The 15,385-nt window shown below is 43.2% G+C and overlaps 1 protein-coding gene across 5 annotated transcripts in view; it reads left to right on the top strand.

Annotated features, from left to right (window-relative positions):
• The window catches only part of ZNF485 (zinc finger protein 485), a 33,046-nt gene that overhangs the window by 8,234 nt on the left and 9,427 nt on the right, over window positions 1-15,385 (top strand). The window contains exons 1-4 of one of the 5 annotated variants that reach the window (XM_032432216.1): window positions 22-93; window positions 3,830-3,933; window positions 11,592-11,878; window positions 14,197-14,283. In XM_032432216.1, coding sequence (XP_032288107.1) covers window positions 14,251-14,283 — 33 coding nt within the window. In that variant the 5' untranslated portion in view covers window positions 22-93; window positions 3,830-3,933; window positions 11,592-11,878; window positions 14,197-14,250. Of the gene's footprint in view, window positions 1-21; window positions 227-3,829; window positions 3,934-11,591; window positions 11,879-13,651; window positions 13,981-14,196; window positions 14,284-15,385 lie in introns of those variants that run through there. The other 4 variants (XM_032432217.1, XM_032432218.1, XM_032432214.1 and 1 more) reach the window with 4 other exon arrangements.

Raw genomic sequence — 15,385 nt, 5'->3', positions numbered from 1 at the left:
ACACACGCTTCCGGCGCTGGTCCGGGCTTCGCGGACTGTGACGCCGAGGGTTGTTGCTTTACGCTGGCGTCTGCTTGTTCGCTGTTCTTTGAGGTTAGAGGCTAATTCATTCAAGTTCCCTTACTTTTTTTTGTTGCTGTTGTTAAACAAACGCGTAAGAATTATTTTAGGAATACCCATTAAAGGGTTTTTTATTTTGCTGAAGTGCTGCTGGCGTGAAAAGAACGTAAATATCAGCTCTAATTTTGTCTTTGCCTTAAACGAATATATGCTACTCAGCATCACCAATTCGGCTCCAAAGTTCATGCATTTGGCAAACATGAGGGCCTGCTATGTTCCAGGAACTTAAAAAATCACTGTGGATATTAAATTTTATTTATTTATTTATTTCTTCATTTATTTATTTATTTATTTATAAGATTTTATTTATTTGACGGAGACACAGCGAGAGAGGGAACACAAGCAGGGGGAGAGGGAGAAGCAAGCTTCCTGCTGAGCAGGGAGCCCGATTCGGGCTGGATCCCAGGACCCTGGGATCATGACCTGAGCCGAAGGCAGACGCTTAACGACTGAGCCACCCAGGCGCCCTGGATATTAAATTTTAGTGGGACAAAGAAATAATACTTGTTTATACATAAATGGTAGAGTGTGTTATAAAGTGATATGTGTTACAGAAAAAGTAGAGCTGAGTTGGAGGATTAAGGGGTGTTGGTGTGTGTTGAGATATGCTTTGCAGTTTTATTTTTTTAAGATTTTATTTATTAGAGCACAAGCAGGAGGAGCAGCAGGCAGAGGGAGAAGCAGGCTTCCCACTGAGCAGGGAGCCTGATCTGGGATTCCATCCCAGGACCCTGGGATCATGACCTGAGCCAGAGGCAGACGCTTAACCGACTGAGCCGCCCAGGCACCGCTGCTTTGCAGTTTTATTTATTTATTTATTTATTTTTTATTTTTTAAAGATTTTATTTATTTATTTGACAGAGAGAGACACAGAGAGAGAGGGAACACAAGCAGGGGGAGTGGGAGAGGGAGAAGCAGGCCTCCCGTGGAGCAGGGAGCCCGATGCGGGGTTCGATCCCAGGACCCTGGGATCATGACCTGAGCTGAAGGCAGACGCCTAACGACTGAGCCACCCAGGCGCCCCTGCTTTGCAGTTTTAAATAGGGGTTATTGGAGCAAAGATACTGAGATGAAGTAATCAGTCTCGCGACATTCAGAACTTTTTCTTAAATGTACACAGGCAACTATTTATGCACACACGTACTTTTTAAACAACATGGGGTCATGCCATATATATGGGCCTACAGTGGGCGCCTGGGTGGCTTCAGTTGGTTAAGCCTCTGCCTTCAGCTCAGGTCATGATCCCAGGATCCTGGGATTGAGCTCCGCATCAGGCTCCCTGCTTAGCAGGGAGCCTGCTTCTCCCTCTCCCTCTGCCAGCTTCTCTGCCTACTTGTTCTCTCTCTCTCTCTCTGTCAAATAAATAAATAAAATCTTAAAAAAATAATAATAAATTTACCAGAGAAACAAACCCTGCCCCCTTGAGACCCTTTTAATTGTTACAGCCTTCAAGGGGAGGGTGGCAAAATTCTCCCCAGGCTGCACCTTCATTACCTTCACCCCTTCCTGAGGGGCACAAGGCCACTCCCAACTCTCCCCCGGACCTTCCCTTCAGATTTATTTTGGGAGTTAACTGTTGCCTGGACCTCTCTTCTGTATCTTACCCCTTCGTTAGTGTATTAGCTTCCAATTGCTGCTGTAATAAATTACCACAAACCTAGTGACAAAAAACAAAACAAAACAAAAAACAAACCCCACAAATTTCTTTTCCTACAGTTCTGGAGGTCAGAAGTCTGAAATCAGTTTCACTGGGCTAAAGTCAAGGCATCAGCACAGCCGGTTCCTTCTGCAGGCTTAGAGAAGGATTTGTTTCCTTGTCTTTCTCAAAGTACAGTTGATAGCCTCTGTTCCTTGGCTGTGGCTTCTACTTCCATCTTCCAAGTGCTTGACTCCAATCTCTGCTTCTGTCATCACATTACCTTCTCTTGCACTGACTCTTCTTGTGTTCTTCTATGGACTGATGTGAGGACTTACATCAGGCCCACCTGGATAATCCAGGATAATTTCCCTACATCATGATCTTTAATCACATTCACAAAGTCCCTTTTGCTGTATGAGAACATTCAGTTTCTTCGGATTAGGACAGGGACACATTTGGGTGACCTACCATGTTTGGAGAGGCTCCTTCTCTGAGTTGCTTTCCTGCCTTTTGTCTGGGGAACACAAAGTATCAGGGCCCTAGTGCTCTCCTAAATATTCCCTGATCCATTGATTCTGTCACCTTTGCCCTGACTCTCACTTTCTGATGTTCTCAGTTACCTCCTCATCCAGTTTAGAGGCCATGGCTCATCACTATGGTTAGTCCTTTGCATATACTGTCAACTCTCTTGCCCATGTCTCACTTGGTTATATTCTGCCGATAAAACACCAAACCTGGTTGAATCCAATTCTCTGCCTGTTCTGTGCTTGCACTTGTGTAGTAGATGTGGCCTGAGAGAAACACATGGCCATGATGATTGGTCTCACTTTCAATTTATGACCACTAAGGTCAAGTGGGCCCTTAATGCTGCCCAGCTATCCTACTACATTTGCTTAGTCCATACATTCTTTTAACAATTTCACAGCTTCTCCTCACTCTTCAAGCCTCTGACAACTCTTTCTCCCATTTCACTCACAGCTGATGACTTTGCTTTCTATGAGAAAAGAGAACTAAGAGAACTATACTGTCCTACAAGTCCATCTGCCCACCTTTCTCCACTTGAATCTGTATGCTCTACTTCCCATTCTGAATGAACAGCCTCAGTTCCTATTTAAGACAACTCTCCATTTGCACCCTGAATTGTATCCCCTTTCTCAAACATGAGGGCATTCTTCTCTCTCTTCTGTATTACCAGTTTTTCATTCCATACCGAATCATCAACATACTAATGAATATGCTGTAATATCTTCTATAAAATACCCCTTTGTCCTTCATCCCATTTCTCAAGCTACTACCCCATTTCTCTGATTCTTTTTATTGCAGAACTCCTTAAAAAATTGTCTTTAAGGGGCACCTGGGTGGCTCAGTCATTAAGCGTCTGCCTTCGGCTCAGGTCATGATCCCGGGGTCCTGGGATCGAGCCCTGCATCGGGCTCCCTGCTCAGCAGGAAGCCTGCTTCTCCCTCTCCCACTCCCCCTGCTTGTGTTCCCTCTCTCGCTGTGTCTCTCTCTGTCAAATAAATAAAATCTTTAAAAAAGAAAGAAATTGTCTTTAAGAGATGTTTCCAATTCCCATTCTCTTGAATCCACTGCAATTAGGTGTTTTCCCCCACCAATCCAATGGAAAAGTCACCATTAGATTTCAATATCCTGTGTTCAAAATCTATAAATGAAAAACGTTTAGAATGGGAGAAATTGACAAATTACTATCAAACTTGGGTATTTTGACACACCTCTTACAGAAAAAAAAAAAAATCAAACCAGCAAAATTCTGCTTGGGATATGGAAAATCAGAAAAATACAGTTAAGCCTGATTTAGTAGGTAAATATAGTAGACCCCCAAAGCAGAAAATAACTGTTTTTTTAAAAACATGAAAAAGTCACAAAAATCCTATTAAAAATGATAAAATGTCAACAAATTTTACAGAGTTTATATTATATAGTCAACTTGCAGTTATCAAAATGGACTTTAGATGGACTCTCTCTATAGATGCTAGCCCATAAATCTGCTGTCCACAGGATTTCTGACATCACCTACCAAAGTGCTGAACTTTTTTTCTGTCCATCCAGAGGTTCTCAAATATTACTTCAACAGCAAAAGCTGATCTCCAATCCTGTAAAGAACATGGCAGCCATCTGAGAAAGGCCTGCAGTTGGAAGTAATGCTATTTGGAGTATGTAAACCATCTATTGTGCTTTCATATAAAAACCAATTAGAGCATTGAAATGTATCATTTATGACTCTGATTCCCACTTTCCAAGAACCTAAGACTATATGTTACCTGGATTATTTTGACTTTTATAATGTGCAATGAAGAACTTTATCTTTCTGACACTATCACCATTTTATAGATGTAGAAAACTAAGACAAAATGGAATTTTCCTGAAGTCACTCAACTTGTTATTGGCAAATCCTGTTAAGCCAAGATATTGCCTCTTGTCAGGGCAGTGCTTTTTTTCCTCTAAAAATCCGCCCCCGGGGTAGGATTGGGGTGGATGGAACCATCTAGAAGTCTAGCCTAAAGTTCTAGGGAGAGAGGTAGGGTCAGATGGTTAACAAAAGGATATGGGGACAGACCTGAGACTTATATCCTGACTAACAGGGCAACAGTTCTTCTCAGATTCTGCTGATTGCTTGGAACAGGAAAAGGCCCACTTGGAAGAACATGTTCTTAATGTGGTGAGGAAGAGGAAAGACAAGAATGGCAGCCTGCCCAGATACCAGCGAAAATCCTGGTTCTGTCTATGTCTTTTAACAAATTAAGCAAATATTAGCATATATGCCAAATACCATACCTTTATCTTACGTATTTTTTCCATACACTTTACTGAGAGGTAGGTAGTGTGACCCCATTTTACAGGTTTTACATTTTAAAAGTTTCAAGAAGCATATTTAGTGTCTCATAATACGTTTACCAATCTCATAATAAGGGTAGAGTATGGATTCAAATCCAGATTTTGGGTTTTTAAAAAATATTCCAAAGCACATGTTTTTCACAGTTGACTCCCTTTATAATTATCCTGTGTTTCCATGTAATTTTCCCCTTCAAGACTTGGTTTTCTCATTTATGAAAGGGACCCAGTAACCACAGCCCTTTTCAAGGAAACCGCCAGGAAGGCAAAAGGGGTTAAACTGTTCCAGGAACTTTCCAGGGTTCTATATGGTTGAAGATAATTATCACTGAAATGTGGTGCATTGTTCTTAGAAAATGTCAGGAGGTGTTTGTAGGGATGAGTTGAGAGGCCTCAGCAGGGGTTGTTATGGGGACAAAAATATTCACGTTGTGTTCTGCACAGTTTAGAATCCCTTGAGAATGATCCCTGGAGAATTTCCTCCCAGGGTGGTGCTGAGACCTTGGGATGTATGCTGAATGGCATTCTGCTGACAGTGATCAACCTGCCTACAAACATATACCCCATACTCATTCACACAAACTATATACATAAATACAATCTGTACCTTCACAAGCATGTTCCCACACAACCATATTCATACACAGCATGTGCTTACACTCTCACCCATTATTGTCCATGAGAGAGTATATTATTATTCTCAAATTTTTTTCAGTTCATATATTTTAAAAACTTTTTATTTTGAAATAATTATAGATTCACAGGAAGTTGGAAAAAATGGAGGTCCCTGTATCCTTCACCTAGTTTCTTCTAATGGCAGTGTCTTAGATTTTGTAATTTTCAGGATATAGATTCTGTAGATGTTTTGTTAAGTATATACTTAAGTAATTTTCTTAGGAAAGATCATAAATGATATTGTTTTTTATTTTCAGTTTTCACATGTTTGTTATTTAGTATATAGAAAATTGATTAATTTTTATGTTGATCTTGGACCCAGTGATCTTGCTGAACTTAGTGGTTATCGGAGGGCTTTCTTTTTTAAATGCTTTTTTGACATTGTTCACATAGAGAATAATATCATCTATAATTAGAGGTCATTTTCCTTCTTTATTTCCAATCTGTATCCCCTTTATGTTTTTTCTGACCTATTGCACTAGCTAGCATTTCCGGTACTATGATGCATAAGATGATGAGAGCAGACATCCTTGTTTGTTACTGTCTTAGGGAGAAGGCGTTTGATCTTAACATTAAGTTTGGTGTTACTTTAGGTCTTTATCAATTTGAGGAATTCCTTTCTATTCATAGTTTGCTGAGTGTTGTTATCATGAGTAGTTGTTGGATTTTATGAAATGCCTTTTCTTTTTCTTTCCTTTTTTTTAAAAAAGATTTTCTTTATTTGAGAGAGAGAGAGTCTGCATGTGCATGCATGAGTGGGGGGAGGGGCAGAGGGAGAGGAAGAAGCAGACTCCCCGCTGAGCAGGGAGCTGGAGGGATGGGGAGCTCAATCCCAGGACTCTGGATCATGTCCTGAGCCAAAGGCAGATGTTTAACTGATTGAGCCACCCAGGTGCCCCTAAAATGCTTTTTCTTATATCAATTTAATGATCTTAGTATTTTTCTTCTTTAGTATTGATATGGTAGATTATACTAATGGGTTTTCAAATATTGAACCAATATTGGTTGCATATGTGGAATAAATTCCACTTGGCTGAGGTATATAATCCTTTTTATACATTGCTGGATTTGATTTGATAATATTTTCTTGAGGATTTTTACATCTAAATTAATGAGATATTGCTCTGTAGTTTTTGTTTTGTTTTGTTTTGTTTTGATTCACCCTGGTTTGGGTTATCAGAGTAATGATGGCCTCATAAAATAAGCTGGGAAATGTTTCCTCTTATTTTTTGGAATAGATAGTATAAAATTTTATGTTAGTTCTTCTTTAAATGTTTGATAGAATTCTCCAGTGAAACAATGTAAGCCTGGAGATTTTATCTTAAATTACAAGTTCAGTTTCTTTAATAGTTCTATAACTATTCAGATTGTCTATTTTTGGGCGGGGTAGGTTATGGTTTTCAGGGAATAGGTTCATTGCTTCCAAGTTGTCACATTTATGAATGTAGAGTTGTTAGTAGTATTCCTTCTTGAGCCCTGTTTGGGGGACTCACAGTATGGTAAGGAGCCTTTTGCCTAAATAGTGGGACTGAGGCTCATAGGAATGTTTGTATCTTGTTTTCCAAGGTGAATGATCTGCTGTGTGGATGATCTAACAGTGCTTTTTTCCCTCTATCTTATTTTAGTCTTGCCCCACCCCTATCCAGTATCCTTTTGCCATCTCTCCTTAGCTGATTCCAACCCTGACCCCAGAGAAGGGCAGTAATGATGTGGCCCCCGAGGCCATTGAGGCCCTGCTAAGCCCTCCTTTCCAGGATGCTCTCCATGTTGTGAGAGCCAGGTGCTCTGGAGGAAGCTTGTGAGGTCTCCATCTGGGGTCTACATTTTCTGCCTGTTGTGGTCTTGGGACCTGGAGGAGCACCAGCCAGGGAGCACCTCAGTCTTTAGGCCTCAGCTGGAAAGCCCTTGGGAGACACACAGAAAGAAAGGTGGAGGGACTTCGATTTACAGATTTCCTCCTGGATGCCCTGTACTGGGCTCAGGGCCCAACGTTCATCCTTGCCTGTTAAAGCACTGGGGAATAGGGGTTATTCCTCACTTGTCTTAAATTGAAGGCACAGAGGATGAGAGAGAAAGGGGCCATGACTTGCGCAAGATTCTGCTGTTGGTAAATGGCAGAGTCAGGATTGAAACTCATTACCTTAGGTATTGCATTGGAAGCACTTTCACTATAGCACATTTATCTGTCACCTCATCTTTTCAGGGGATCACAGATGCAACAGGCCAGAACAGAGATGAAGAAAGGAACTTTTGTTGGACCCCTTGGGCTCTGCCTCCCAGTCCAGCCTGCTGGGGGAATCAATCCAACATAGAAATAGCAGGCCAATTAAGATGGTGGCAGATGCAGGTCCGGTCACAGTGGACTCCTAGGAAAGCTGGAGAAATCACTGTTGGAGCTGGAAAAGGGAGGTCAGGGCTTCCATGTGGATTTGAGCCCTTTCCCCAGCCAGGCTGGCTCCTGACTAGAGCAGGGGATCACAGAGCTCCCTCTGTCCAGATCCCTGTGAGTTCTAAGAATGTCTCCACGTCTGTTTCCCAAACTGTCCCCAGGGTGTGCTCAAATGATGTATAATCCTAGAAATGAAGAGGGTGATGAGGGGAGTCTCATCCAGCCCTCTTTTCAGACTGGGAATCAAGGCCCAGAGAAAAGAAGCGAATTGGTCGAGTGCCTCCAGGCAAGCAGGGAGGGGCGAGGAGGGAAGTTAATCCTGCCCAGTAATAAAGGGCTCTTGGTGCTGCCTGCTAAGGGGGGAGGGGGGAGGGGGAGATGGCCCCAGGGCTGTGGAAACTCATCATTATAGTGTACACGCTGCTAGATGCACCTCAGCATGATTCCTGCACTCACTCATTCAGAAGCGTTCAGCGACTATATTCTGTGTACCTCATCACATAAAATGCTGTTTCTCCACATGGCTCCACCAGCACTGGGGGGGAGGGTTTTAGCGGTTTTCAGCTTTATGAATCCTCTCTTCTCCCCCATCAGCCTCTCCATCCTGATTGTTGTTGCTGTACTTCCCACCTTTCTTCAGACTGTATCTGTTGACTTTCTCTAAGATACGGAGCACAGCCAACTAAGGGATACTAATGAGTAGATAACTTAAGGAGCATACCCCAATCCAAGGTTAAATGTATCATAGAGTATCCCTAAAGATCTAGAAATCTTTAAAACCAAAAAAAGGTTCCATTTAGATGTTGTATTAGGATGATAGAAATGTAAAAGAAAAAAGATCTGTGTGGAGTGGGCAGGGTTGGGTTGCCGGATTTAGCAAATGAAAATGTCCAGCTCAATTAGATGAAAATGAAAATGCCAAGCTCAATTAGAATTTCAGATACACAACGAATGACTTTTTTTTTTTTTTTTTTTTTTTTAGGAGATGTGTGTCCCTTGTAATGTTTGTCTGCAATTCAAATGTTGCTGGGCATCCTGTATTTTATCTGGAAACCCTAGAAGAGTGACATGTTTCCAAGAATGCCTTGAAAGACTCTAAGGGGGTAATTACAATCTGGTGAGCTAGCCCGGCCTTCGGCTTAGCCACCTACCTCAGAGAAAGAGGATACTGAGAATAGCTGCACAGAGCTTCTCAACAGCTCAATTACCAGCTCCTCCTGGCTCACCTTCTCTGTCCTCTGCCTTTCCCTCCTCTTCCATGAAAACCCACACCTTCTCCGCTTCAGGCACCAAGAGCAGCTAAAGGCAGGAGTGGTGGAATGAGATTGCTAAGGCAGGGGCGGTGGAATGAGATTGCTAAGGCAGGGGCCGTGGAGTGAGGTTGCTTGGGTGTAAATACAGGCTCCGCTACCAGAAAACAAGACACCATGGGCAGGTTATCAATGTCACTAAGTGCTGATTTCCTCCTCTGTAAAATGAGGCTTGTGAAAGCTGCCCCTCTCAGGCTGTCATGAGAACTGCAGGAAATAAGGCGTGGAAGGCCTGCATCACAGTGCCCTGTAAAAGTTAATTTACCTGTTTTGACATTTAGGGGGCGGCGGTTGCTAGCGGCATGCCCTTGGAGACAGAGGAACTGTGGGAGGGTGTTTTGACCTGCTCCAGGAATGTCTGCCTTTGCGCCCTGTTGTGTCCTTGTATCTCTGACTTCTCATTTCTTTTATCTCATTTATTTCTCACAACAGTCCTGGGAAGTAGGGGAGCAGAGATTATTAACTTTTTTGTATGTGAACACACCGAGGCCACATTATTTGGCCTCTCTAAACCTTCCTCATCTGTTAAAAAAAAAATGAGAAGCAGGGCAAGATCCTTACAGCAGCAGAGTTTTTTTTTTAATTAATTTTTTAAAGATTTTATTTATTTATTTGAGAGCACACAAGCAGGGGGAACAGCAGAGGGAGAGGGAGAAACAGGCTTTCTGCCGAGCAGAGAGCTCGATGCGGGGCTTGAACCCAGGACCCTGGGATCATGACCTGAGCTGAAGGCAGATGTTTAACTGACTGAGCCACCCAGGCACCCCTTTAAAAAAATTTTTTTTTTAAGATTTTATTTATTTATTTATTTGACAGAGAGAGAGTGAGCACACAAACAGGGGGAAACAGTGCAGGGAGAGGGAGAAACAGGAGCAGCAGAGTTTTTGAATTTCCCCAAGTCACTCATAAAAATGGACTGAGTCCCTAGGATAGCAGGAGAAACATCCCACTGGACAGTATCTTCAACAAAGCCAAAGTCAGGGTACCCCCACAACCAGAAGAGGTGAGGTCAAAGCACCGTGGGGCTTCAGCAGCTGTTCCAAAATAGTGAGAATCCTGGAACCCAGAACACAGAAACTACCACCACATAACACAGTCCCCAAAGAAGAGAACTCCATTCTGAGTGGACTCCTCAGCAGGAAGCTGAGAACACCGTTGAAACTGGGCTAAGGCCCATAGGCTCCTTCACAAGCTCCAGTTTGTAGGTAAATCCAAAAGATGGCAGGAAACTGAAAAAGCCAGGGCTCTTTGGAGAAGTGGCTGGTTTGTGGCAAAACATAGCGTAGGCCTCGGACAACTTGTCTGCCAGGGAGCAAGAAACTTCCAAAGAGGGTCCAGGGCTGATTGAAGCATTCCCCTTTGAGTCAAACAAATTAGGTATAAAAGAAATCTATGGGACACTTAGAGATATTCAGATTTGGACTGGATATTAGATATAAAAGAATTTGTGGAAAAAATGAAGACTAACCAAATGAGAATAAGCAAAGGCTATTTATACAAAGCATGCTGTGGCAAGGTAGCTACCATCCCTTGCATTTTGGCAGAGACTCAAAGGCAGTGGAGTGGTAAAGCTTCAGAGCGGAAAAAAGGGAAGGCTTTGGGTATGCCCTGATTGCAGGCCATTGGGAAGGGAAACTGGAGGTAGCTAAGTAGAAGAGGGCGTCCTATATGGTTGGTTAGGGGAGTATATTTGGCATTCTCTGATTGGAAGTGGGGACAAAACTAAGGGATACTGTCAGTTATTAACGTCTGACTCTTAGGGGCTGGTTAATAGTTTGGCTGCTTGGGCTGATGGCTAGAGATGATGTTTTGATTTCTTACAAGTCAGTCTACAAGCAGGCTGGCTTCCTGGGCTAGTTATTGTGAATTGTTGCTAGTTGCTATAGATTTTTTTTTTTAAGATTTTATTTATTTATTTGACAGAGAGAGACAAAGCAAGAGAAGGAACACAAGCAGGGGGAGTGGGAGAGGGAGAAGCAGGCTTCCCTTGGAGCAGGGAGCCTGATGTGGGGCTCAATCCCAGGACCCTGGACCATGACCTGAGCCAAAGGCAGACGCTTAACGACTGAGCCGCCCAGGCGCCCCTGTGACTATCTTGTTTTTGCTTAGTATTGTTTTCAAAGTTTATCAATTATGTAGCATATATCAATACTTTCCTTTTATTGCCAAATATCCCACTGTTTGGATATACCATACTTTTTTATCCATTTGCCAGTTGATGGACATTTGTGCCTTTCCCACTTTTGACTCTTATGAGTAACACTGGTATGGACTCTTATGTACAAGTTTTTGTGTAGATGTATTTTTCATTTCTCTTTGGTAGGTACCTGGGAATGGTATCACCGAGTGATATAACTCCATGTTTAAAGTTTTGAGGAACTGCCAAACTGTTTTCCAAAGTGGCCACACCATTTTATCATTCCACCAACAATGAATGAGGATTGTAATTCCCCACATTCTGATGGCTTCTTATCTCATTCAAAGTAAGAGCCAGTGTCCTTGCAGTGGACTAAATGGACCAATATTGTATTAGTCAGGGTCTTCCAGAGAAACAGAATGATAGTATATGTGTAATTAATTAATTAATTGGCTCATTTGTTTATAGAGGCTGAGAAGTCCCATGATCTGCCATCTGCAAGCAGGTATAATTCAGTCTGTGTCAGAAGGCCTGAGAACCAGGGGAGCCAATGGCTGAAGGCCTGAGAAGGGAGGGGTGGTGTGCTGGAGGAAGTCCCAGAATCTGAAGGCCTAAGAACCAGAAGCTCCGATGTCTGAGGACAAGAGAAGATGGATGTCTCAGCTCAAGAAGAGAGAGAGAATTCATCCTTCCTCCACATTTTTGTTCAACTGGACTCTCAATGGATTGGATGATGCCTGTCTATATTGGTAAAGGTAGATCTTCTTTACTCAGTCTACTGATGCAAATGGTAATGTTTTCTGGAAACATTCTCACAGACACATCCAGAATTAATGTTTTACCAGCTGTCTGGGTGTCCCTTAGCCCAATCAAGTTGACATGTAAAATTAATCATCACAAACATGATCTAGCCTTTACCTGTCTTTGGTGTTCTAACCCCTTGACTTTTTACTGTTCCTCAAGTAACCCAAGTACACTCTGTAGGGGCTTTGCATCTGCTGTTTTATCTGCCTGAAACTAACTTCCCACAGATATACCCCTTTTTGTTACCTCACTTCCTAAAGACTTCTGCACATATGATCTCTTATCAAAGGGGCCATTCCTTACAGCTCTAGATTAAATAAGAATCCTCTTCTCACTTCTTTACCCTGATTTTGTTGAATCTCTCTCTTCCAAATGTCCATTTGAATGTAAGATCTTTGAGGGGACAGACATTATTTGTTTGGTTCACGGTGTTAAAGAGAAATTATACTGACACCTTTTGAGACTTGCAAAGAAGACTATTCAAGACTTTATTGCATTGCAATATGGAAGAGAGTTTGTAACTCCCAGTACAAGAGGGACAAGTGGGGATTTATAGCCAACTGACAGGGTGAGGGAATAAATGGAAAAGGACTATGAAGAAATTGGTTAGGTATCAAGAAGGGGGAGGGCAGAATGGGAATTTGGTTAGATATCAAGGGTGGGGGAGGAGGAGCTTGATTGGATTCCAAGGGTGGGGGAATTCTTTTTTTTTTTTCTTTTTAAAGACTTTATTTACTTGAGATAGAGTGAGCACGAGCCGAGAGACAGAGGGAGAGGCAGAAGCAGGCTCTGCACTGAGCAGGGAGCCCGACGCGGGGCTCGATCCCAGGACCCTGGCACCATGACCCCATCCGAAGGTAGACGCTTAACTGACTGAGCCACCCAGGCCCCCCTGGGTGGGGGAATTCTTGATGAACTGGCTTAGGAGGATTCTTCGATAAAATTGGACTTACTACGCCAAACACAAGGTCTTATGGAAGAGGATTCAGAGGATCCTGACCAAAGTTTGGTTAAGGAGGGAGTCCTTATCAAGTGCTCTGTCCTTAGCATCTAGAATAGTGAGTGGCATTTAGCAGGGCACTGGTTAATCATTGTTAATTTGGTAAATAAATGCCCCGTTCTGAGAAATAGTCTTCCAAATAAAAAGTCCTAATTGAAAAAAAGAGATACACTTTCCTTTCTAAGCTATCCAATTCCTGGAGTTTATAAGTAGTACTTTTTTTTTTTTTTCCTAGAAAGTATCACATTTAAAAAAATGGATTCAATCTTGTTCCATCTTCTATGTCAGCAAATAGGAAATTTTTAGTGTTTTGGGTGTTCTACTTTTCTAACATGCTTTTTCTTTGCTTAAAATCAAAATGGGATTGCTTGGAAACAAGCAAACGAATCAATCATAAAGAGCTGTCCCAAAGTAACATAAAACAAGTCTCATAGATTTGCATGTTTCTAGCATTGGGTGCCAGTCTTGGCTACATATTAGAATCACGTAGGAGGTTAAAAAAATCCCGATGCCAGGACTACCCAGAGCATTACTCCAGAATCTCTGAAGCTGGGACCAAGGCCCCACTGCTTTTCAAAGCACCCCAAGTGATGCCTAGAAAGGCATAGGATGGAGACACTGAGACCCTGGAAGGAATCCCGGACTACATTTCCCAGAGGTCCCCGCGGCCGCTTCCGTTTCCGCCCTTGCCCGCCTCCGCGTGCGTAGAGCGAGGCTCCTGAAAGCTCGCGGGTCTGCGCGGCCAGTACCGTCATGGGTGGTCGCAGTTTTTCCGCGCGCTGAGCCTCGCGGTCCAGCGCGCCCAGCTTGGTCCTGGAACGCTGCTGGCGGGCTGGGGCCCTGAGACCTGGTGCACCCCTCTTTTCCTCAGGGAGCCGGCCTTGGAAGGAGCCGGCTGAGGAGGGGACGGGCAAATGTGGCCGGGGCCCCACCCCGAGGAGCGGTGCCCTGTCGAGTGACCGCCCGAATATGGCGCCTGACCGAAAGTTTAAAGGCTTGCGCTGAGGCCCAGAGATTGAGTCACCTACGAGACTTTCCACCGTGTTGGCGAAGGTGCCTGACTGACTCACACCCAGAGCTTGGCCTGGAGCTTGCTGCCGGGCCAGATTCCAGGCAGCCGGCCCTGACCTTAACCACCTTCACGTGTCCACCCACCTTTGTGGGGAGTGGGGAGGGTGGAGGACTGGTCTTGTCCAGCTTGCAGAGAGCAAGTTCCAGCTAGTTTAGGACATGGAGGGACTTCCTCATATTTCCTTTCTTTTTCCCCAGATTGGCTTATTCAGGATTCTTTGCCCTTGCCTGGGAGAACAGTTCAGGAGACAGATGGCCCCAAGACTACCAAGACCCCAAATCCAGGCAAGTTTGATTTCACCTTTTCCCGAGAAATGGCCACTGTTTCAAAGTGAAGTCGGGTTTATGCTTCTTGCCTGGAAGATACTCTGCCCTGTGTATGGACCAAATTAGGTTGCCTGAGCCTATCCTGGATTGGTGCAGCTTTACAGAGAAAGGAGCCCTCTCCCCACTGTTGTCCCTTCATTTCCTCTCTACCCATTACCGAGTTGTTCACTAAATCGATTTTTGCTACCCATGCTTTCTAGAGTGCTAGAAGCTGAAGAATACTTTGTAGGTAGAGTATAGCTGTTGCCTGAAAGGGGTTGCCAACTCACAGAAGATGAAAAACAGACTCATTTATCATATAACGACAGAGGTTGAAGTGTCAGTGAATGATAGACATGATACAGTGATGGTAGTGCCTTTGATATTCAGGGTCAGAGTCTAAAGGGTGGATGGGTGGTGGTGGTGGTGGTAATCCTTTTAGTTCTTCCTGAAGATTAAATGAAACTTGCATAATTGCAGAAGATGGGATGACTAGGGGAAGGCTAGGACATGAGTGAAGCCATCACATCTAAACCAGGAACAAACTGGTCCCAGAGAAATTTGGAAACATTTGGGGTCTAGAATGCCAGGCTGGAGTTTGCCTTTATCCTCGAGAAAACTGGGTTTTGAAGGATTTTGAAAAGTTGACAGGAAGTAATTAGCATTTTGACAGGAAGTAATATATGAGTATTACACAAATTAAGAGTACAGAAAATTTTATTTATTAAAAAAATTTTTAAAGATTTTATTTATTTGACAGAGAGAGACACAGCGAGAGAGGGAACACAAGCAGGGGGAGCGGGAGAGGGAGAAGCAGGCTTCCTGCGGATCAAGGAGCCTGATGTGGGGCTCGATCCCAGGACCCCGGGATCATGACCTGAGCTGAAGGCAGACGCTTAATGACTGAGCCACCCAGGCGCCCCAAGGGTACAGAAAATTTTAAAAATTAAAGGTTACCTGTATTCCTATCACACTAACAAGTCAAATTATTTCATTTGAAACACTTTCACATGTGTATTTTTTAGGTTTACCCATTTTTTTCTTTTTAATTTGTCATAGCCATTTCTTCCAATTTGCTCCA

Source organism: Phoca vitulina, unplaced genomic scaffold, assembly GCF_004348235.1.
Source record: "Phoca vitulina isolate PV1807 unplaced genomic scaffold, GSC_HSeal_1.0 scaffold48, whole genome shotgun sequence".
Taxonomy (NCBI): domain Eukaryota; kingdom Metazoa; phylum Chordata; class Mammalia; order Carnivora; family Phocidae; genus Phoca; species Phoca vitulina.
The sequence above is the reverse complement of the archived record's forward strand: the minus strand, read 5'-3'. Positions and strand labels throughout refer to the sequence as shown.